Here is a 25,009-nt window from a genome sequence, read left to right as displayed (position 1 = left end):
TATATGAATAATTTCACCATTTTCTATGTATTTACAACAAATGCCCTACATAATGAACTATTTTATCTTGCATAAACTTGGACTTTTTGTTAATTAATAGACATTCCAAGTGAATGACATAATAGCATTCTTCGGATAATTTTAAATGGAATTTGTTCTTTGAATAGAATTTTTTGTAAAGTTTTATAAAATTATAGATGATATTTTTCATTCAACATTAGCCAAAGAGGGAAATGCCTTTAATAAGGAAACATTCTGTATATCTATTATACAATGTTCTATGATATTCGTACGGTATTATTTCATAAAAGAGAGATTACGTTCTGTTACATAGAAATGTTTGCATAGAATGTTTACATAGAAATGATTGCAGGCATATAGCTCTTTTATTCGAACTTGAATCTGAAAACAATGGCATGCTAATATATCGAATGTCAAAGGTTAGCGACTGCTTCGTTTGCCTACATAATCAAGCATTATTACACATGATAATATTGAAACCTCTATACTTAAATGTTTGACGTTCAATATTTTTAACATCGACATCTCATTCGTCACACAAATGAAGTATTGACATTTATGGACAAACTAAAGTTCCCTTTACTCACTTCTAATAATTCACTGCAAATTTCTGAGTCGATTTAAAATTCCATTTATAATTTTTATTATATATTTTGATATCGTATTTAATGTATGTATAAGCATTTTAATAATTTAATCTAGGTTTTTATATATATTAGGTGTAGTAAAAAGAAATCTATTATTTTTGCATAAAATTGAATGGAAAAATAATGGATTTCTTTTTACTATACCTAATATATGTGTTATAAGCTTCTTTTGAAATATTTTTCATTATATGTGAAATTGACATATAAAATTATAAAATTCTATTCTTAAAAATGTTAAACCGTCTAAAGTAAGCTTTAAATAAAGAACACTGAGCTGTAAAGAACAAAATATGAATTAAATAAAGAAAAACGCATATAGAGATTAAGATGCAAAACTTAAGTCTTTTGAGTTGTACACATAAAAATTATCATCTTAATGAAAGCATTTTTAATGAAGTAGTAACTTATATTAAATAAATATATAAATTGTGTATCATAAAGATGTTAAAAAAATATCTTTTAGATTATTTAGACGATTTTTAAGAGATTTTTAAGACGATTTTTCAAAAATTTTTATTTGGGAAATTATCGCCTATGTTGTGACAATATAAAAAATATGTATTTTAAGACTAAAGAGATAATTAATCGAGATTGAATCGAACAAAAGGATTGATACCATGCAACGAAAGGGAGTTTGAATGCAGTCCAGGCGAGTGCATTCCGAAGACGTGGCTGTGCGATCATCAGACAGATTGTTCCAACGGTCTGGACGAGAAGGATTGTTACAGTAAGTCGCACGGATAAGTACTTTAGCGTAGGTGTTACCGGAAAGCAGCCAAGGAGGGACGAGATCAGCCGGAAAGCTACGGAACAAATGACAAAGCGCAAATTGCAGAATTTCAGATTGCATCCTCGTATACTCTCAATACATTCTATTGCTTGCGAGAAAGTTGTGTTCTCGGTCTATTAATTGCATGTATTGAAACAGGAAATAATGGCAAATAACTTATTCAATGCAAAATAATTTTGGGAAATCAATGTAGTGATAACATAATAGATAGTGCATAATAGATTCGGTGAAATCAATAACAATTGATGCAATTCTTATATTACAGACATAATCACTATTTTTGTTTAACTCAGTAACTAATAAAATTTTCAATATTTTTGTAGAACGTTATTTTTATATATGCTATTTATTAATATATAAATCTTTAAACACATACTCTGTAGTGATTTAATGATAATAGATGATATAAACTTCCAAGAATAATAAAATAATAATAAATTAATAATATTGATGTAATTGAGAAATAATGAAACCAATTTTATAATCAGCTATAAAGAGCGAAAGTTAGAATATTTTTGTACAGAGTTTGATTTTTTATATTAATTCCCAGATTAAAAAAGTGTCTAAACAAATCTTAATTTTCTTGGTCAGAAGTTTAGCTTTTTAGTCTAGTTTACTCTTGTTGATATAAACGGAGTATTTTAAACTTCTGCATACGCTTTCGAATCTATACGCTTTATGCAAGGATGCAATCTATCTTTCGAAGCTATCGCGAAAATAAACGTCAATCGCAATGTCCACTTTGTCGGGGCTCGCGCCCTGCGTTGTATAATTGCGAATCCGGTACAATGCAATTGTCATATTGTAGGGACCAAGACCTGTACACCGGAACAATTCACGTGCCATTCGGGAAATGGCGAGTGCGTGGCATTAACATGGATGTGCGACGACAACCCTGACTGTTCGGACGGTTCAGACGAGGCTGAGTGCAGTAAGCTTCTGCACGTGGGCTACTTTTCCATACGCTTGCATACTTTGTTCTCTCTATTTTTTTTTCTGTTTTTTTGTGCCTCATATATTGCACGTTATATCTCGGAAGTAAATAGCCAAAATTCTTTGTCTATTTCTACATGTATTAATTAGTTTTTGCATGAAATTCTTTAAAATACATTGTGCATCTTTGAAAGTACAGAATAGCTCGCGATGTTTTTTTTTTAGAAAAAATATCTTGTGCAAGATATTTTAAAACAGAGCTTTAATTAAAAATTTATATAAACTTCAAGATGCAAGCATATTTATATTAGTATATTTATAGTTTGAGACTTTGACTACATTTACACGAGCACTTTTAATCGGGTTTAATAACAAACATGTAGCTGAAGAATGGATGAGTGTGATTGGCCAATTTCTATCACAAATGTTATTAAACCCGATTAAGGGTATCCGTGTAAACATAATCATTGTAGATAGCTTTTTACAATTACACATTATAAATATGAATGAATTGATATATATAAATTATATATCACATATATAATATTGTAATATCATTATCATGGACATAGATAAACGTAGTTATCATGCCCAAAATAAATTACATCGATGTTTCTGGTCGAAAACAATTATAGCTGGTGGTGGGATTGTACTTCTTCTTTGGGACAAGTGTTAAAAATCTTTGATTGGTGAAGGTTGCTTATGTAAAGAAATTGTGATAATTATCGTGATAAGGACAAGAATCATAATATGGTAGCAAAATGATTGTAGTTTTAAACATCATTAACAATCTTTAAACTACTCTTCAAACACACTTTACAAACGAATTTCATCTTATGTCGTATTTACGTTTCATAAACGGTTTACATGAATTACGTTATTTATACTTTTATTAGCCATAATTATCAATGCATTGATTTATTGACGATGTTCCTGTAATGCGCTGATTTTCGTCGATTTTTCTTTCCTTGCTACTTTGCCGGCTGATAGTATTAAGATCTGCAAGAATTGATTGTGGGTAAAAAGTAACGCGAAAAATTTATTAAAAATTTTATCTTAAACCGAGAAGTCTATTTAAATTTTATATATATTTTTTTAATAAATTTACGATCTTTATTCCGTCCATTTTCCGTTTATTCGTGATTATTATATAAATTGGCGCAAAAATGATTTTATTCAAATAAAAAAGATTGAGTCGGAAATGGATTACCCACGATTCAATTACTGTACTTTATAATTGATTCTATATTTTTTATTTTCTTCATGTACCTTTGGAGTCACTTGTGAGTACGTTATATACTTATTATCTCTTGTGTCTCTCAATTGGAGAATTTCCGATCGTAATACTTGAGAGTGCAATTTAATACGTAGCTTTTTTCGTTAGATATTAGATAAAGTTGTGTCGCAGATACCGCTTGCTGGAGAAGCAGATAATTGTCCTGCTTGAAATTACGAGTGACTGCCGGGAACCTTTAATTTCTTGTAAAACTTGTCTCTTTGAAAGCGCAAACGTTTGCGATTACAGAATACATAACAGTTTAAAAAAAACATTATAGTGAAAAAAAACAGATTTTCTTTTTACATAAATACATTTAATAAACATGTTACTTCGTAGAGCGGTGTTTGCGCACGAATAGTTACGTTAAAGCTATTTATGTTGGTTTTATCATGATGTAGAGTCTTCACACTCTTGTTTAAATTATATGTCGATACGTGAAAGCTGTGAATTTCTGTCTTTTCTATTTCCCCATATTACGATTGTGATCTAACAATAATGCATAACTATTCCCAATATGGCTTGCATGTATGTGTAAAAAAAAAATATTTAAAAATTTTTTTATATTTTTAAAAAATAATATATTTTTATTTTTCACTATAAATGAAATTCATAAGTGAAGTGTAATTTATATTTTATTTTAAGTATGTAAATACTATTATAGGTATTTATTATAAATTATACATGCTCGTGTATTAAAGAATTATTGAAATTTTTTTATAAAGCGTTTATACGAAATAGATATTATTTAAGAATAGATTAAATGTAATGAATTATATTAATAGGCATTATCAAATCAATTATTATAAGAGGAAATATGAAAAAAATATGAAAAAAAAAGTAGAGAATAACGCGCAAATGCAAACGTTCTCTTAACGTATAATCTCCTGTTACAAAAACATAACTACTGCAAAACTAGACAAAAATGCATCATCGTGAAAGGTTATCGGATCTACTGATATATACTAGATTTTTCCATCATAATATAGTTTACACTTTACATCATAGTATAATTTATCAAGAAATTATAAAGAAAACCGTTAAACGATATCGAGGTTCTCTAAGTCATATTGAGCAAGATATGTCTTAATGCAAGATCACGTTACCTTATAAGTATTGACATAATGTTTGTTTTTTAGTTAGGCATTATACATGTGTATTTACTGTTTTAGCTAAAAATTTTGTTTTAGTTTTTTTATTATTTACAATATTTTTTTCATGAATTATGTGCATAATAACATAATTTTACTACACATGTAATTCAAAAGGTTGTCACTTTTAATATTATTTAAAATATTAATACGAATATTTAAATATTAAATTTGTATTAGTTTGTATTAATAGATTATATAAGATTATATAAGATAGATAACATATTTAGTCATGGGAAATTGTTTTAAAAAACTTTTTGTATGCTAATCAAATGTCAATTCCTGTTAAGATCATCGATAGCTGTGCGAGAAAATTTCTGTTATTAGTAATAGTAAAATAAAATGTCGTTCCACTTCTTTCACATGAGAAATCTTTTGCCTCAGACGACACTTGCCGGTCCGATGAGTTTACCTGCGCGAATAAACACTGTATCCAGCAACTGTGGGTTTGTGACAACGACAATGATTGCGGGGATAACAGCGATGAAAAAGGTTGTGGGCCGATAACGTGTCATCCTGGCACTGATTTTGCGTGTTCAGAGAATTATTGCATAACGTCGCGATGGAGATGCGACGGCGACTACGATTGTCCGGATCGATCTGATGAAATGGGATGCAAGGTATTTCATCTTCATGCTAGTTTCAAGTACCGAATAATTGAAAACGTTTGCGCGATGTTAAGAACATAGAAACTCGAGAGGAAAATAATGAGATTTACAATTTACATAATATCGCATTGCACACAGATCCGACATTTCTTGAAATTTCTTTGAAAATCATCCCTTTTAGGATATTCAGAACGGGAAGAAGATAAGCCACTGTGAGAACAAGGAGTTCGATTGCGACGATGGTGTTACTTGCATCCATCAGACTTGGGTATGCGACGGCGAAAAAGACTGTCCCAATGGTGCGGATGAATCCCCACAGAGATGCCACAATGTAACTTGCAGACCCGATCAATTTCAATGCGAAGATCGACGTTCGTGCATCTCGGGTATATACTGGCATATTTAAAGATATAATATTTCTATAAATTCAAAATTGTCATTATGTTAAACATAAAATTACAATGAATTATGTGATAATGTAAAAGATAAATTAATGAAAAATCTCGTTTTATGTTAATAAATAATGGTATATTTTATGTGAATAGAAGATGGCTAAGATTAAATTTAATCTTTACGTTATGTTAAGATTGAATTTTAAAAATTAATATGTTATAAAAACAACATGTTGTAATTAATATGTTATAGAAACAGTGTATATAATTTTTTATCATGTCAGATTTAAATCTATCGTCAGGAATCTATCGTTTCACACGTCGTGGTAGTCACGCGAATTGTTCTATATGTTTCGGATTTTCAACGATTTGTATGTTTAGGTCATCTATATTGCAACGGTAAAGCTGAATGCTCCGATGGAAGCGACGAGAAGAATTGTACAAGTAAAATCGTAAGCTGCGATCCGCGAATTCAGTTCGAGTGCAGCGAGGGCTCGTGTATTCCTCTGGAAAACGTCTGCAACAAAAATCCAGATTGCATCGGCTGGGAGGATGAGAGTGCTGAACTCTGCGGCGTGAATGAGTGTGCAAAAAATAACGGTGGATGCTCGCAGATCTGCGTCGATTTGCCTATTGGTTACCGATGCGACTGTCGTACGGGTTATAGACTAATCGATAACCGCACGTGCGATGGTATGAACGAAGTTGCATTTTTCTAAATGTTAACACAATATTTTTTTAAGGTTTCTTTCATTACAGTTCTTAGCTCATATTAAAGCTACTAAGAGATTACTTTATTTTTCAGATATTGATGAATGCTTGGAACCGGGTAGCTGTTCTCAGTTTTGTCATAATGAAAAAGGCGGTTTCAAATGCAGCTGCGCCACCGGTTATCTTAAAGATCCACGAAATTTAACACGCTGTAAAGCCGCGGAGGGTCACGCAAGTTTGTTATTTGCTCGTCGACATGATATTCGAAAAGTAGCTCTGGACCGTCAAGAGATGACTGCGATCGTTAACAATACTAAAATGGCAACAGCTTTGGACTTTGTCTTTCGTACTGGAATGATTTTCTGGAGCGACATCAGTGAAAAGAAAATTTACAAGTATGTTATAATTTCCTTACAATTAAAAAAAAAGTCTCTGTTATTAAGTTTCATATTAAGAGATACATTGATCAAATGACATGTTTTTTTAGAGCTCCAATAGATGAAGGAAATGAACGCACAGTTGTTATCGAAAACGATCTTACCACATCAGATGGATTGGCAGTTGACTGGATTTACAGTCACATTTATTGGACAGACTCTGGAAAAGATACTATCGAATTGGCCAATTTCGAAGGAAATATGAGAAAAACTCTTATACGAGATCGCATTCAGGAACCTAGAGCAATAGCACTGAATCCATTGGAAGGTTGGATGTTTTGGACAGACTGGAGCGACGAGGCTCGTATTGAACGAGCTGGCATGGATGGTACTCATCGATCGGTAAGAAATGGAAATATTGGAAATAATATTAATTAAAAAGCATTATTCTCTCTCTCATTACTATTGAAGAATATTGTGTATATTATTTAAGCGTCGTAAAATTTAAAGATATTCAATTTTTATCATGTTTGAACGTGTACGCATGCATGTACATGTGCATGTTCGATGAAAAAGAATTTAACTAACAATTTACAATTAGACAATTACTTACATTTATTTTAAATTGTTTCTTTTTTGGAGTCGCGGATATATTTTCTTGCTGATGTCCCTGCAAATCAGTTTGAAAGAAGCAATTATGAATCATTAATAAAACACGTTAAATATGTTTTTTTGACCAATTTATCTTGATTTCTAACAAGAGTTTATTACAGGTGATTGTCGGCAATGATGTCAAGTGGCCTAATGGGTTAGCTTTAGACTTGATTGGCAAGAGAGTATATTGGGTAGACGCAAAATTGAACATCATAGGTTCCTGCAATTACGATGGTACCGGCAGACGAACTGTATTATATTCTCCTGAAAGCCTTAGACATCCCTTTAGTATAACAACCTTCGAGGATTACGTATACTGGACCGATTGGGATAAGGAAACGATTTTTAAAGCTAACAAATTTACCGGCAAGGAAGTAGAAGCTGTTACGTCAATCAGAACGCTTCAACATCCGATGGTAGTCCATGTATATCATCCTTACAGACAGCCTGATGGAATGAATCAATGTCAAGCTGTCAATGGACATTGCAGTCATCTGTGTTTGCCCGCACCTAAAATCAACTCTAGATCACCACTATTATCGTGCGCCTGTCCGGACGGTTTACGGTTATTACCTGATGGATTGATGTGCGTAGAAAATGGTGAGTCAGTCACGAGGATATCATGATTGACGAATGACCTTCCAACACTGAGTTACTACGCAATTTTCTCGCAACTGCCTCGTCATAGCAACAAATTTATGGGAAATAGATATGCTGATTATTTATAATTCAATCACATTTTTTTAGCGTAATGGTCTTTTAAAAAGACTAGGTATTTAAAAATTATATTAAAGATAATTATTTGAATATTTTTGCAATGGACGTTATATGTATATTGCGAATTACAAAATCTTTTTCTAAAAGAATAAATTAATTAATAGACAGTTATGGAAAGCTATTCGTCAATTTATTAAAAATTTGTTGTAGATTTTCTGCAATATAGCAGATTATGAGAAAGAAGTCTATATTCTCAAATAGCATTGCATGTCGTTGGTGCATTTTAATTTATTAATGCTTATTATGCAAAAGGATGCACAAAATGTCATTTTTTGTTTAAAGTTCTTCGTTGTATTCGGTAGTTGTTAAGCTCATGTGCACACAACACGCATATAATTATTAACATTGATATCTCATATAACAGCTGTCACTCAATGATAAATCATTTTGCATGATCATTCTTATAAAAAAATGTATAAATAGAAAGTATAATTTGAGAACGTAAATGCTCGGTGCGAAAAATTATTACGAAAAAAGCGTGTATATTTTTAGTGCATAAAGTTGATTATTTAGTATGCATAAAAATGTATTTTTTTTATTAACATCCAATAATTGCTAAGATGTTATATGCTCATTATTTACGTTATTTCATTTATTTGCATTCGTGTTGCATGAATTTGGGATATTCCAGTTACTACGACCATAGCGCCGTCCACGCAAGCACCCATGATGCCGTTCCAGAGGCTCAAACCTCTGAATGTTACAACGACTGCCAGTAAGTTTAGTTGAATGATATTTTTTTAATACACATGGATCCTTTGAGGATATATTAAGCTTTTATGTAATTATCATAAAATTAATTAATCATTTGAACATCTATTAATTTACGGTGGTTCATTTTTGGGATTATATTGGGCTTCATGAAATCACTAATTAAAACTATATTAGCATATCTCCATTATTTAGAAGAGATATTGAACGCAGAATGTTAAATCTATTGGGTTGTCCGGAAAGTTCGTGCCGATTTCGAAGTAAAATTGAAACAAAAAGAAAATTAAATTTTTTTTAAATGTACATTTATTAAATGTACATTTATTAAATTTAAATCTTTTGCGGCACGAACACAACCCAATACATCATAATTTTCTTTAGTATATAGTAATATTAAATATTTCAAATATCCATATGTTTTTATCGAATCGATTTAGCTAATTTGAAGTTAATTTCTTCTAAATAAATACATCAGAAAATTAATGTTTAAAATAATTTTGTTTATTAGAAAATCCATAAATAAAAAGTTGTTTGCTATATTTAAAGTATTAAATATCGCGAAAAGTTCATGTCATTTTTCTTCCTATAAACATCTCTTGAAAAATCGACACGAATTTTCTGCAGTACCTAATAATATTTTGAATTAATACGTATTATTTATCTAGAAAAATAGACTGATTACAACTGATTATTTAATTATTCATATTTAAGAGATATACTTTATAATTTATTTTGTAATCTTTTGTGATATTAAATTGAAGAAATATTATTAATGTTAATAATTGAAGAAATATATTAACATTAATATATTAATGTTACTCCCCTTGCATAATATGAATGTGCATGTATTTTTTTTTTTACAAATGTGCAATCTACTTGATAGCTTAGTTAGTATTTTTTAGATTTAGTGTTATTTTTATAATTATGATCATTGTATATACTAAAAAAAAAAATGAATTTATTAAATTTTTACTAATTGTATTCTGCTACAGTAATGAATGCGCTGGAATGGGAAAAAATTTCTGATACTTTTTACACTCGAACATTAAATTTATATTTTGAAATTTTTACTTGAACATACTATTTCTAGATCCATTATCGTCAGAAGACGCAGAAGGAAAAGGAAACTCAGTAGCTGAATCAACAGATCCTGGTTTAGTCGCCGGCATCGTAATAGGCGTAGTGTCTTTAGGACTGTTATTACTCGCACTTGTTGCAGTGCTGTGTTACAGGCATTATCTTCATCGTAACGTTACTAGTATGAACTTCGATAATCCCGTCTATAGGAAAACTACAGAAGATCAGTTTAGTCTTGAGAAAAACAGATTCCCACTCCCTGCAGCTACAGTTGGAGAAGAGGTAAAAAATTTTAATTCTACATATAGTTATTTGAAATAATTTTTACCTAAAAGATTTTAAAAGGCAATTTTTATGAATTACGATAATGAAAGAAATAAAATTTCAAAATATTCTTTAATAAAAAATGTTATATTTGTTTCAGGCCCAAGAACCATTGACAAGTCCTGGAACAAATGATTATGTTTAAGATTCAGTCTGTCAATATAAAAGATTCAACAGGCTACAGAAGTACTATATCGACCAAGTGATAAAATCATGTAAAGAAAGACAAGGTATTTGCGTTGAAAGAGCCTGTCCAAACGCATTATGCCTGCGCTCGCTCGCAAGCCTGCCAACCAACTGTGATTATGTTAATTTTTTTTGTATCTATTTCTTTACAAACTTTAGCACTTTGTCACTCAAATATATGTATATTATGCGTGCAACATTTAGATTTGCTCTAGGACGTAAAGGGAGAAATATCTAGAAACTGTTGCCAAATAAGCGATCTATCTTCATGTAGCCAAATAGTTTAATAACAATTTAACCCTTAAATCGCCTTTTCGGTATTGCATACCCAGCATTTCTTTATCTATTTTTTTTTTAATGCTTCTTCCATTGCTTATAACTTTTTTATTAATAAAGATATATTTGCTTGATACTATTATGTTGATTGAAAAAAAATTGTTTATTTTTATGAAAGTTATAAGCAATCGAATTGGGTTGGGTATGCCATATCCAAGTGCATTGTTCCCGTAATGTGACGTTTAAGAGTTGAGATTCCTATTTAACATTTTCCCTATTTAGTTAAATAACATAATTTGTAATATAGAACTTTTTAGATCGATTTGGCTTGGCGCACGTAGCGTATGATTTTACATGCGCTATGTATATGTAAGAAAATCAATTTGTTTAATTATTTATTTAGAAATATGCACAATGGACGTTTTTTGAATAGAATTTTTAGGTATTCAAGATATTATTTTTTTGAATACCTAATATCTCATAGAAGTCATATGTAAATAATGCGAAAAATCTGAATCATTTTATATTATTAAAATTATTTAAAAATCATATGATGTTAAAATGCAATATGAAAGTTGTAATGATTAAATGTATGCTGTGAAACAAACTATCACTCAACTACAGTGGAATAAGAGGCTATAATTATTTTTTTCCTTTTGAGTTATTATTCTCCCTCTTTTATTATACAAGAAAGAAAGACCTCTTTTTATAAGAGGCACATTTATATGTATATAGATAGCAAAATGCTATAGCAATTTGTTGGCAGATTGGTAGCAAATTCGATCAGATTCCTATTGTAAATCCATAGCCATTTGTCTGTATTAAAACTTGGGATTTGTCGACAAAGCTTGCTTATATGCTATGCCAAATTGGTGGCAGAAATCAAGTAGGATCTATAGGCAATTTGGCAGCAGACTGACAACAGAACAAATCGAACAAATATATCCTGGTTTCTGCCACCAATTTGGCATAGTGTGTCAGCAGGCTTCGTTACATTTCTAGTATCTGACATTTGTGAAATCGTTGCTTTTCTGCCATCAAAAATTGGTAGCATACTCAGCTCAAAATCTATCTCTGCAGGCTTGATTATCTGAGTATAATATCTGAGTGTAATATCACCTTTTATTATTACATGTTCTAATCTCTTCTCTGTAATTTAGATTTAAGGATATATTTATACATAATCCGCTCCGCGTATTAATTATACAAACAGAAAGTTAAAAAGCGCGAATTAATGAGAAATGATGTATGCTCAGAAGAAATTTCTCCTTTTATGTCTATGTAATGCGTACAATGCCATAGACATATATGATATATGTCAGGACTTTCCAACCGTTATCTGTATATTGATGGGCGGTCCATATCACGAAAAAAAATCGCTCTATTTACAAATATTATACTATCGTTTATGTAGTGAAACAGAAAGAACATTGTTGTAACTTGAGCTCAATGACAGTAAGTGTGACTGTGCGTTTGTTAAAAGGGAACTGTTGTCAAGTACTTCAATCTACTAAAGAAATCAGTGTATTTGTATAGAATTATTGCATCGGGCTTAAGAGTTTTATTTACTATATAAATATTATATAATATGTATGTATGTATGTATGTATGTATATATATATATATATATACACACACATATATGTACAAAGTGTAACAAAAATTGAGTCTAAAAGCGCTGCAACGGAAAATGAACGAAAAATTAAGTAATGAAAATTGTGACTTTTTATTCTGAGCAACAAATTTTTAAGTATTAGCTTAAAATTTAGCTAATAAAATAATGAGCTATCATTAAAGATCGATAGAATGCAGAAACTATGCAGACGAATTTCTTTATGCTGAAATTGTAGCTAAAATAATCACAATTAATTTGTCAAATTATGTATTTAATTGAATTATCTTGTAATTGAAAAATTGTTGCCTTCATTATTTAATTTTTGCAAACTTCTTCTGTAGTACTTTTATACTCCACTTTTGTAACGCTTTGTATATATATGAAGGATGTTCTAGTAAAAATATGTATCGGTACTGTAAGAATCTTACACCGATAATAACAATTTATTTAAAACTTTGTTATAATTTGCTTATAATATATTTTATGTTTTAAAATTTACATACGACTTTTTGCTTTGTCTTATCGGCTGTTAATAAATTATTTGCGTTGTTTTCTTTAATTATCGTTCATTCTTTTAAGTTCATAGTTCTCTTGTCAGAAACATGATGACTTTTTCTGCATATCTGCTGATATATGAAACTTATAGTTTTTAACCAAATGGTTTTACAGGTTTGTAATATTAATGAAATGTGATGATCGTAAATCTGATGAATGTAACTTTTTGAAATATTTTTATTGTACTCTTTTATCATCTCCTGAAGAATTATAGAATTATAGAAAAGAAATATACTAGAAGAGTAGCAGAATTTTCTATATCATCTAGATATGTCATCATGTCATATAATAAATTTTTGTTGTATATTTATTCTTTTTACTAATTATTATAATTCTTATAAATATTTTGATTGGACGAGAAATATTACTTTAATATTTAAAATCAATATATTAATTATCAAACATAAAGGGTTTATTTCACAAATGTGAATCAATGTAGAGCTAATTTTCAACCAATATTGCATTAATAAATTGCTATTGGAATTAAGTTGTCATGACAAAGAATAACTCTCGATAGTTTGCCATTGCTTTCCGAGAAATATTCTGAGTGAGTTTGAATCGGATTCTTAGTAGAGAGTAGACGCGTAACTCTATGCCACGATCGCCACACATGTATTCACTCACGTACATATATTTATAAAAAGATATTGATTAGAATCTATCACAAATATTTTTAGAATATTTCACATTCTTCATATAAAGATCCGATATAGAAAAAGAAGAATAAAAAGTTAAACACATAATGAATACAATTACACAACGTGTGGTGTCTCATAATTATTATAATATTGAAATTATATTCTTAACGAAAATTGGAATAGAACAGATATTTAATAAGTTATTAGTTTTAATTCTTAATTTTAACTAATTCATTGATAAAATTTCCAAAAAAACATCTTAAAGTACTGCTGATTCATATCTTTCTTTGGAATGTCCTACATATATATGCGCAATATATTATTTATAATATAATATAATACACTATATTAAAAATGATTAAATGTGAAAAAAAATTTTATTAGATAAGATTATTAAAAGATATAATATTAGATTGGTAAAAAGAGCTATGTACGTTGACAGATAGCGGATTGTTCTCTCAAAATACTGTGCCAACAAATTCATGCTTTTGCTGAAGCAAAGTGATTTACAAGTCAATAATTTATACACACTTTATCTGGTCTTGTTTTTATGGGACCAAGGAACTTTTTACGAAATATAAAGCGTTTCTACTTTTCATTCTTCTTTACAGGAAAATAACGTCAAATGATTGTCAAATATAAAAAAAATAAAAGCTGAGGTTGAGAATTATCATAATCTCATATTCCTTTGTAAGAAAATTTATGTACCTACATATACATATAATTCGATTATTTAATTCCTATATTGATTATTAATGAATATCTTTCTATGTCATACACACTATACATACCAAACTATTGCTACCGATCTTCCACGACCAGCTGTCTGTTAACGGAGGCATGGTGCAATTGTAAGCGCAAAAAAGCAAAGTCCAAAATTAAGATATAGAAGCTTGGTGGTAATTTTAATCAAAACATAGGGTGTGTTTTTGTGTGTGTGTGTGTGTGTGTGTGTGTGTGTGTGTGTGTGTGTGCGCGCGTGCGTGCGTGCGTGTGTGTGTGCGTGCGTGCGTGTGTGTGTGTGTGTGTGTATGTATGTGTGGGGTGAGAGTTGCAATTAATTGTGTAAATCGTATAACTTGTCATAACTTATCCGCCAAAATCGTGTCAAACACATTATTTCTATGCAACATATGTACATGTACATATACGTATATACAATGAGAGATTCTGAAATAGGTCATCAAATTTTGTAGTTATTCTTGGACCACTTAAAATCTTTTTTTTGCGCAGAAATATCCAGATGATAACAATTCTTGATTTATTAGATCTAAAAGCTTTTACGTAAAATCTAACAAAAAAAATTTATTAGGTAAAAAGCTTTTTTTAAATTAGACTTCAAAGACGAGAAATGGAAATAGATAAAACTCTACTCTTCGATTAGTTTAAAATATAATTTAATTTTATTATATAATTAAATGGAATTTAAATTTTCCTAAGTTTTACATCTAATAATTTATATTTCTTACAAAAAAGAAATGTAAAGAGTAGTATTTAGTTAAATATCTTTTAAAGAAAAATTAATTTCTAATTTATTAAAGAGAGAATGTGTCACAAAATTTGAGAATTTATTTTAGAATTATTCTATATACGTATACAGAGTGAATCAATGCTTGCATCTGAAAGATATCCTTATTACCTTTAAAGATGTACGATAATCTTTCTATTTTTTATTTTATTTCACTTTTTCAGAGCGATAAGAAAAACTTATGTAAAAGATTGCCACTGAAGAATTAAAATAATTTTCACATGTTTTAAAAAATATAGTAAGAATAATTTCGATCTCAAGAATTTTCTTTTTTTTTTTTGGAGACGATTAAATTATTTCAGATGCAAATATTAAGAAAAAATGAATCACTTTATATACATATATGGAGCACACTCGCGTATGTGTGCGTAAATATACTTTAAAAGAAATATACATATAATTTATTATAATGATTGTATAAATAAAGGATGCGAACTAAATTGCAGTAATGCTATGTTATTATCACACCTATGAAAGATTGTGAAATGTAAAATTTGTAAATAAGCCTATTTGAAAATATAAATAATAGTGAATCATTTTTCTATTGGGTTATGTATTTTCTAAGTCCTTAAAAAAAAAGATCCAATAATAAACAGTGTGTTGGAATATTATTATATATATAGATTCAACGAACCAAATAAACACAAATCTCTTACATATCCACTCAAATGAGTTAAAATCTATCTTTTAACATCTTTATTTATATTTGTTATTTTGTATTACTTATCTTAAATTTCTATCTTTCTGATATATTTTTACGAAAAATGCATAAATAATTCTAGAATATTATTAGTCAAATGTGATAAAGACAAAAAGGTATTTTTAAAAGGTATTTTTTTGCTATTTATTTTTCTTATACATTTTAGCAAAAGTTCCAACAAAGAATCATAGAATATTATTATTTATATTAATGAGAAAAGTATTATTACAATGCTATAGTTTAGGTTATACAATATTCGAGAATGGTGCTGATAAATCAATATGCACAACGATTCTATAGTTATTAAATTATTTAATATTATTTAACACAATAATTTATTAAGTATTTTATTGTTTTGAAATAAACAAAAATTCACATTCAAATCGTTATTTTATAAACATTTCAATGTGCATAATATTTATTGTTTTTCGCGTACATAAATTATATTTGAACACAATTAAATTTAATCAATAATTATTAATAATTAAACAAATAGAAACAGAATATTCTTATTCGAAATAATAATTAAATAAAAGAAACTTAATTTCGCATCTGGATGATTAAAAAATTATAAAATTAAATAGAATTAATAGAATAGTAAATTCAGATAACAATAAGATAGTTCGAGAATAAGGTTTCTCGCAGTTTCTCGGTGTCGAAAATCTCGAAAATCGCCTGAAGTATTAGGAAAACAGAATAAGCGAGGAGGTTGGCGGTAAGAGTAGAGTAGGAGTTCCGTTGGTACGACGGAGACAGTAGAATACCTCCAACAACCTTCTCGCTCAATATGCGCTCCTATTGGATTGTCCGGACAGTTCGTGTCGATTTTGAAGGAAAATTGAAACGCAGAAGATTTAAATTTTAGTATACATTTATTAAATTTAAATTTTTTGCACGAACTTTCCGGACAAACCAATATTATTTCAGATGTATTTTCCTCAGATTTTCGACATTGAGAAACTCGATTCTCATCTATCTTTACCATTTAAATTTACTGAATTTATTGATTTACATATTTCTATAAGTTTTCGAGAGTTTAATATTGATAAGTGATCAAATTGCTTTTGTTTAATTATTATATAGGTTAAAAATATTTTATTAAATATTTAATTATTAAATATTTTAATTAGATTTAAATAATTGATATACAACTGCAATCTGAGTCAATATATAGAGATACACGTTCTGATTAAATTGCAGAATGCTTAGTTGATAAATAATTGAAATATTAATTTTATGTTGAGATATATTTTGACAATCCAAGAAGTCTTCAAATATTCTTATCTATATGTTAAAAGCAGTCTGAATCTCGAGATATTCGCACGCTTTTTTTAGTAATCTATGAAGGTGTTTAATTTTTCTTACATTTAACAACAAATCTGATAATAAATAATATTTATAAAATATTGGTAAATAATTTGGATTAACGAGAAAGGAACCAATATCCGTTTGATGAATGATCAATGTCAAAAACACTCAGAAAAAAATCGTAATATTCTGAAGCAAATATTATGAGACAAAATACTATTAGAGAGAAACCTGAGAGAAGATGTGACGGCCATTTTTTTAAAACCGCAAAATGCCCTGGCGTATTACGTACTGCTCTCTACACTCAAGAAGTGGATGTAAACTACACAACAATATCCATTTTTTGCGATCCTCCTGATGGAAATAAATCGCTGAAATAAATCTATAAACTAAAATCTATCAAATTAATAAAGATTCAAGTTTCCCTTTGCCTGTTCATAAATCTTATATCTAAGATCGTCTTAAGTACAGTTTTAAGATGACATGAATCAATTAGAAAGTCATATTAGCATCTTAGGACATTACTTAAGATGATCTTAAAAAGAACTGATTATAAATCAGCCTTAATACTATTATTGCATATTGGACGCGATGAGAAATGAGTGATATATCTAATAAGAATTCTGCTTTGTATTGCTTTGTATCACGTACAAAAAAAGCACGGCTTTCATGATTTAAAGCAAGTACGTAATGTAAGAAATTTATTTGTTAATACCTTTAAAATATCTAATTTTAATTATAGATATTATTGAAATTTAAAAATAACACAAACATAAGTATTCAAATATATATAGGACGGGAATTTCTGAAATATAGCGGATCAATCAACTAAAATGCTGCTTTATCATATTGTGATTTGCAATTTGAATAAAGTTGGAATTCTTCTAATTGTAAGCAAATTACATTTAATTTGTAAAATTTAAATGAATAAAAAGGAATTAATCTGTAGAGGCTCTCCGTCACTCCTGCCAATTTTTAATGGTGATCCTCTTTTTCTTAGCAAACACCAAATTACATGTAACAATTAATATAATTGTAATATAACACATATTATATTACAGTTATATTCTTCTATGACAAATTACAACTAAGAGATATATTATGTTGTAACTTGAGATTTGCTGGATTTGAATGTTTTTATGCATTGTTTTTATACATATGATTATTTAATATTTTTATACAATGTATTTATATAATTGCAATTTATGTATTTATATAATTATATTTTGATACCAAAATATAGAATATAAAGAAAGAATTATAATATACATAATTAGACACACACAATACAACACAACACAAACAGAATAAAATCTTTTTAATATAAAATATAAAATACATAAATTGCTTATACATTTTTACATTTTTGCTTACACATTTTGTTTGTAATATAAAAGTTTCATATATAAAATGCATGCATACTATAAAACAAAATTCGCTCTAATTCAAGAAAATCCAATTTCTGGTTTTGCAATAAGAATCATTTTTATTTAATAAATCTTTTAATAATACAATGTGTTTATTAACTTGAACGAAAATTTTAATTTCGCATCTCCTACTATATAAATAAAAATTGTTGAATTTTAGTAAACAAAATTGAATATTCGAACATGTTAATTTAGCGAATTGTCTTATAATACGTCTGCATAAAAATGGAATTATGAAATTATGTTTTTTATGCGAATTTTCAGCCCGTTTTTTACCAAATATAATTACTAGTGTATAAGTATATTTCTTAAAATCTCTATAATCATTAATAATTATAGAGTCTTTAAATACATTTCAAACTTTTCCAATCATACATCATTAAATTAAGGTTTAACAAAAACGAGTTAAGGACCCTTCGTCACTCTCGTCGATTTAATCAACGGTTATCTTTTCTTTGTAAGTACCTTCACTCACTCGTAAAAAAAAAAACGAATTACTAATAAATTTAGTAGCCCGTTTTTTCAGATAAATATATTTTTAATTTATTTTTTATTATTAATTATTGTATTGTTATATTTCGCTAATCATATAACTTTTTTAATATTTTCATTTATTGTAATCTTTTATATAAATCTTTTTATATAAATCTTTTATATAATCTTTTATAAATCAATAATACGATTATAACAATATATTGTTTACAATATAATATACAATTATAAGTGTGCAAAATATAATAAAAATAAGAATATAGGAACATAATTAACAAATTTTAGTAATGCGGGATTATACGAAAATATCGAAAATACATACGATAACATAAATTTTTCTAAACCAATGTTTAACGAAATATTGATAAACGCGAAATGAAATACTAACAACAAACAGATTGTATTTACTATTAATTATTAACTTGCGATTATAAAACTTATTAATATGGTGATAAAAAGCTATTAATAATATTTACGATAGCACTTTCATCGTTCAAGATAATTATAGCCCAATAATTTGATCATATTATGATCCCTTCACCTCGTAGTACGCGGGTTAGTATCCGTTACAAAGAAGAATAATTTTCATAGTGGAGCGCAGATTCAATGCATGTCTTCCGATTTTACATTAAATTCACCATATCTATTCACAAAGAAAAATTAAATTAATTAATTCGTCAAACATCAACAGTCTTGTTACAGGAGCGTGCAAATCTTGAATCTTCCAGACCACTGATAATAATAATTTTAGTAGCATATCAATTGTCATTTTTATCGCATCTTTAATATAATATTAAAATTCATGAGAAAGTATGTTCTGCTACACGTTACTAAAAATCAACTTATTAAAAATAAACGGATAAAATGAATTTTATAATATTTCTTTATAAAATAGTGGTTACAAAGGAATATATTTTTGGCTCTCCTAAATGAGATTCTCCCCTTATTGACGAATATCGGTATTATAGATATAATGGTAAGGTAGGAAGTGATAACTGTGAGATATGTTTTCTGTAACCTCCTCGCAGGTCATGTTCTTTTAGTAACAGGAGCAATGTTTCGAGATCCCGACGTGACACGTTCGACAGTTGTCGCGCTGCCATCTTCTTCCTCTTCCAGAATATACTTTCCTAATAACTTCGATTTCTCCGAGTTTTATGAGTCGTGTCTTTCGCTTGGGATTGGAGTCGTATTCTCGAAAAATATCATATGAAATATATAAAAATAATTTACGTTATATATATATATGTGTGTGTGTGTGTGTGTGTGTAGTTACATATATTATAGATTTTCCTAGTATTTTGTAGAAAATTTATTTTTTAAGAATTAGGGGGAGGCCCAGTTTTAACCATTTTTTTGTTTAATTTCTGTTACCAAAATATTTCCATTTATATATCTTAATTTACTTAGCAAGTTTTCGAGAATCTTGAAAGACGTTTTTCAATGCTTGTTGACTTATTTATTGATTTGTTTATAAATTTGCAGAAGATATCTAGCACGGCTCGAATAACATTAATATTATATCTATTATTTAAATTTACATTATTTTTTTTACACTTTTCATGAAGTTGAAATATAATGAATTTTGTGCATTTTTATCATTTATTGTAAGACATAATATTTCTTGTCATATGTATAAAATAAATATAAACGAACAATGTGTAACATACATGATGGTATTGTAAGTTTTTGTTTTTTGGATTTCACATTAAAAAAATACATAGGATTTATAAAAATACGTTTATTTTTTCCATTACAAACTTTCCAATTAATGTTATCATTAAATTTTATTAGAGATAAAAAATTGAGTATTTTTTTTCGCGAATGAATACTTTACCGAATTTATGCAGAGGTAGAGGAACGAATAGCGAATAAATATAAATAAACAAAATTTGTCTTATTAATTGTATCTATAACGTACTATCGTCTAGTCAATGTTAACATGCATTTAGTTATCAAAACTAAGCTAATACATAAGCATAAATTACTAAGTATACTAATATATTCATATAACTTTTACAATATGATTATAAATATAAGATGTTCATATCGTTGTATGTTACTTGCACATATTTTACATCTGTGCTATCTTCTTATTATTCCTCATATATCTTAACTTTTCTATTCTAATGTGACTTATAGGATGGAATTCATAGATGTTGCTCAAGATTCAACATTACTTAAATGAGTGCTTGAAATGTCATGAACCAATCAGAGAGCCATATTATCATCTTAAGACATTGCTTGAGATGATCTTGAGATTAAAAACGAACTATGGATATCGGTCTCTGTCACGTTAGAAAAAAAATAACTTTCTTGTAAAAATTTTTTTTCAATTCTTTTCTGAATTTTACATATATTTTCAATATTATTAATTTTCAATATTATTCAAATAAAATCATTATTATATAAAATTAATTACTTTATCTGCAATAATTCTATTTTCCTTTGCATTCTGTCTTGCATGTAATATAGATTCTATGCAGTATATTATGTTACATTATTATAAAATATAAATTATTAAAGCTTGTACATACTTATTGAACTTGCATCTTAAAACTCGCTTGCATATGGCAGTTTTGCGCAACTTTCTTTCATCGACAATATATATATATATATACATACGCATATTTCTTCAAAATATAAATTTGATAATGTAATTTTTTATAATTACATCATTTAAAAAATTAAATTTTAATTTGTCTAAAATTATTCCTCTGTATTAAAGATCTATCAGATTAACTTCCCTCGTTATTGTGTTCAATGTAGGTGCGACTGACGTTGTGAATGAACGTACATGAGATCTGAAGCTGGTAGCAGGTTCCCAAGCTTCATCTCGCACTACACCCTGATTTCTGGGATACATAAGTAGCGGGTCTTTCCCTGTCTTTTTACACAATCTTTCTTGAAGCATGATCAGGCGAGATCTCCAATATTCATAGCTTGCTTGTTTAAGTGCATTTATCCACTGCTCCACTTGAGACTCTGATCGACCACTTAATATATGCCGCTTCTCTGGCTCATCACGAAACGAGATGCTGAACGCAAATGCTCCCTCTGATGAATTATCTATATTAATGTTGTAATTTTCTAAAACGATGACCCCAGCAGGTTGCCTCCTATCGATATGTCCCAAGTCATTGATATTGAAATAAAATAATAGATTATACCGCAGCTTGAACCATTTTTCTTTGAATACTGGAAGCAAATATAATAATAAATATCAGATACATGTTAATCATTTACTCTAAATATCTAGAATTGTGAATACATCTTTTAATTCTTTCCTTCAACTGATATTAATTTTCTTGCAAAACTATAAAATGTACTATTAAGAATTAAGGCTAGAAAACTTTATAATCAATCATTAAAAAACAACTAATTTACTATATATAAAATGTTATACAGATTATTGATGTATAATATATAAATGTCTTTCTTTGTTTCGATCAAAAGATTTATTTCAAGTATTTCAGAAGTAATCAAAATTCTCTCACAAGTTTTATTTAATCGTTTCATTTCCTCTAAATTATCTATCACCTACAATTGCCTTGCAAATGACAATAATAATTGAAAAAAATTTTTAAGTCTAAATAAAATACAATATTAATTCAGTATGTACAATGTAAACACGTAGAATAATTATAAATTACATAATCGAAACTCTCTACACAAATAAAATCTATCAAGCGACAGGCAAAGTGACAGATATGACAGCAGATAGGTTAAGATCGTTGTATTACGTAAAACTCACTCAATATTCGCATCTCGTACTAAACTAACCTGACTTATGGGCTCGTTTGTGATTTAGACGTCCCTCCAGGTCCGCGGGTCCAAAGCTCGCTTCCGCGAGTTCTTTGTCATTGAATCTCATGTCAGACTAGGACTTGGACGACGTTGTCGCGTTGTACATACGTGTCACAAGCAGTCACAGGGGTTGTCGCGCCCTGACGAAATATTCCATCTTTGATTCGTCAGTCACATTGATCGCAGCATATCAGGCTGCGAGGATCGCCTCCCACGTCAATCAATCGACATGGGCCGATGGGCGCGCTTTCTCGCGTTCTTTCCCCCGTCTTTGCACGAGTGCTTTCGCTCCTGCGTCGTTTGATAATCGCCAGGAAAAAAATGATCCTCGACACTCCTCGATGATAAGCGTTCCTATCGCGCGATCTCACGTACGACGAAACGAGTCAGCCATCCGCGTCATAAATTTTGAAATAACTGGTCGTTCGCCAAAGTTTTCACGTGATTTTTCTAGCTGTATTTTTCGATTGGCAACATAATGTCAACGTTTAATTTAGCTAGTTTGAATCTCACTCAATGCCACGGACGCAGAAGAAATAGCTATAGCTCCGCGTCATTTTATTAATCATTACGTCACAACTCAAAGGCAATGATTATGAAGATGTCTATATATACATGTATATATATTCAGCGAAAAATAATTAAACACGAGAAATTATGCACAATTATTTAGTTTAAATTCTTGCTTTTGGCTGTTAATTAATTGTGATAAAGCTAGGCGACTTCATTTAAACCGCAGTTAATTTTATCGACTATTAATAACTCGTAACGTTTGTAACTCCTGCTATTTTACAAATGTCAATACGTATTTACGTAGAACAATACAAAGGAAACGTTTCCTCGAGTGTTTCCCGTAAAGAATGCCATCAAACGCCATGCCGCCACATTCGACACGATTGATCGATTTTTCTGTCTGCTAGATTATCATTTTTCGAGATTTGGGTTTGCTATTGATGTCTCGTTTCTGAGATCTCTCTCTGTTATTGGTCGATTTATTTCCTGTTTACATTTTCTTGCATGTTCTTAATTGCTTTCGCGCGCAAAAATTGCGATTTGAAGATTTTGTCGACAATATGTACAATGGGCACGAGTATCTGTCGTGTATCAAAATCGTGAGTAATCTCACAGATCTTGGCTTGTGACTTTGTAAAATAAAGTAGCAAATAATTGATTTTTTGACTGTGCGAGAGTGATGCCTATAAATGTTTTCGCCTCTCAGAATACTTCAAAACAAATCGCGATGAAGAATACGCACGAAAAGGCAGAATCGATGGATCTAACGACGGAGCATCGTAATTTAATCTTAACGGCCAATAAGGTTTTCGGAGAAGACAAGTGGAGCCATACTGTTGTGAATCAAACATTAGGTACACTTATTACTATTTCAGGGTGCTTTCCATTTGGTGACAAAAAGTCGACATAAGTATCTTTTATCTTTCATCTTTGTCACTCTCTGAATGTCAAGAAGGATAGAACAATTCTTTTGTCAATTTGTATCATCAAGTGGAAGGCCCATAGTTGAAGAAAATTTTCATAAGTGTAACTAATTTGTCAGATTTATAAAAGTGAGCTCAAATTTATATTATAGATTTTGTCGAAATAATTGGTGCCAAATGTTGTACTGGCTGCGTTAGCTTTGTCAAGGTCCAGCTTGAGAATGGAAATTTTCATGAAGATATTGGTTATTACAGTGCAGAGGAATCCACAAAAGGCTTGTCGATACACAATGCCAGAGTTGTATGTGTCAGTCAATTGGAGAACAAAGAAGTAGAATATTTTATATTTTGTTAAACATTTATTTCTGTGTGCAGGGTTCTGCTGTAAATGCCTTAAGAAGAGTTCTGTTGTCATTTGGAGACAAAATTGAAAAAGAATTGCAACAGTTACAAAAACAGATTGATTTTAAACAAGCTAATAACATACAAAAAAGTGTGATACAATCAGACGAGCAGATTCCAAATAAATCAAATGTTTCAATTAAAGCACCTGTTTCTTACGTGCAACAAACAGAATGTACGAGTGAATCTC

At 29.3% G+C, this 25,009-nt stretch overlaps 3 protein-coding genes across 8 annotated transcripts in view; 2 read left to right on the top strand and 1 right to left on the bottom strand.

Annotated features, from left to right (window-relative positions):
- The window catches only part of LOC108686174 (very low-density lipoprotein receptor-like), a 32,909-nt gene extending 21,872 nt beyond the window's left edge, over positions 1-11,037 (top strand). The window contains exons 4-14 of one of the 5 annotated variants that reach the window (XM_018191332.1): positions 1,276-1,395; positions 2,267-2,389; positions 5,203-5,438; positions 5,608-5,812; positions 6,200-6,511; positions 6,624-6,924; positions 7,017-7,308; positions 7,680-8,160; positions 8,969-9,052; positions 10,139-10,407; positions 10,550-11,037. In XM_018191332.1, the coding sequence (XP_018046821.1) occupies positions 1,276-1,395; positions 2,267-2,389; positions 5,203-5,438; positions 5,608-5,812; positions 6,200-6,511; positions 6,624-6,924; positions 7,017-7,308; positions 7,680-8,160; positions 8,969-9,052; positions 10,139-10,407; positions 10,550-10,594 (2,468 nt within the window). In that variant the 3' untranslated portion in view covers positions 10,595-11,037. The remainder of the gene's footprint in view (positions 1-1,275; positions 1,396-2,266; positions 2,390-5,202; positions 5,439-5,607; positions 5,813-6,199; positions 6,512-6,623; positions 6,925-7,016; positions 7,309-7,679; positions 8,161-8,968; positions 9,053-10,138; positions 10,408-10,549) is intronic. The other 4 variants (XM_018191315.1, XM_018191323.1, XM_018191341.1 and 1 more) reach the window with 4 other exon arrangements.
- Positions 11,038-21,883: 10,846 nt separating this feature from the next.
- On the bottom strand, positions 21,884-23,428 carry LOC108685621 (pleckstrin homology domain-containing family J member 1-like). 2 transcript variants are annotated; one of them, XM_018190500.1, is made up of 2 exons: positions 22,958-23,428; positions 21,884-22,372 (listed from the first exon to the last, which is right to left on the bottom strand). In XM_018190500.1, the coding sequence occupies exons 1-2, from the start codon at positions 23,046-23,048 to the stop codon at positions 21,897-21,899; spliced, it is 567 nt and encodes a 188-aa protein (XP_018045989.1). In that variant the 5' UTR covers positions 23,049-23,428; the 3' UTR covers positions 21,884-21,896. The 2 variants fall into 2 exon arrangements, with proteins under 2 accessions (XP_018045989.1, XP_018045996.1); XM_018190507.1 differs by lacking the exon at positions 22,958-23,428 and adding an exon at positions 22,672-22,733.
- Positions 23,429-23,772: 344 nt separating this feature from the next.
- LOC108684657 (DNA repair protein RAD52 homolog) overlaps positions 23,773-25,009 on the top strand; it is a 2,088-nt gene continuing 851 nt past the window's right edge. Inside the window, exons 1-4 of the mRNA XM_018189095.1 lie at positions 23,773-24,093; positions 24,201-24,348; positions 24,570-24,718; positions 24,793-25,006. Coding sequence (XP_018044584.1) covers positions 24,055-24,093; positions 24,201-24,348; positions 24,570-24,718; positions 24,793-25,006 — 550 coding nt within the window. The 5' untranslated portion in view covers positions 23,773-24,054. The remainder of the gene's footprint in view (positions 24,094-24,200; positions 24,349-24,569; positions 24,719-24,792; positions 25,007-25,009) is intronic.

The sequence above is a fragment of the Atta colombica genome, unplaced genomic scaffold, assembly GCF_001594045.1.
Source record: "Atta colombica isolate Treedump-2 unplaced genomic scaffold, Acol1.0 scaffold100, whole genome shotgun sequence".
Taxonomy (NCBI): Eukaryota; Metazoa; Arthropoda; class Insecta; order Hymenoptera; family Formicidae; genus Atta; species Atta colombica.
The sequence above is the reverse complement of the archived record's forward strand: the minus strand, read 5'-3'. Positions and strand labels throughout refer to the sequence as shown.

Excerpts from the sequence above, each read along its gene's own strand:
- LOC108685621 (XM_018190500.1), bottom strand. The coding sequence starts at position 23,048 with ATGAGATTCAATGACAAAGAACTCGCGGAAGCGAGCTTTGGACCCGCG. Across the intron at positions 22,373-22,957 it reads CAAACGAGCCCATAAGTCAG|TATTCAAAGAAAAATGGTTC; the intron begins GTTAGTTTAGTA and ends ATTTGCTTCCAG.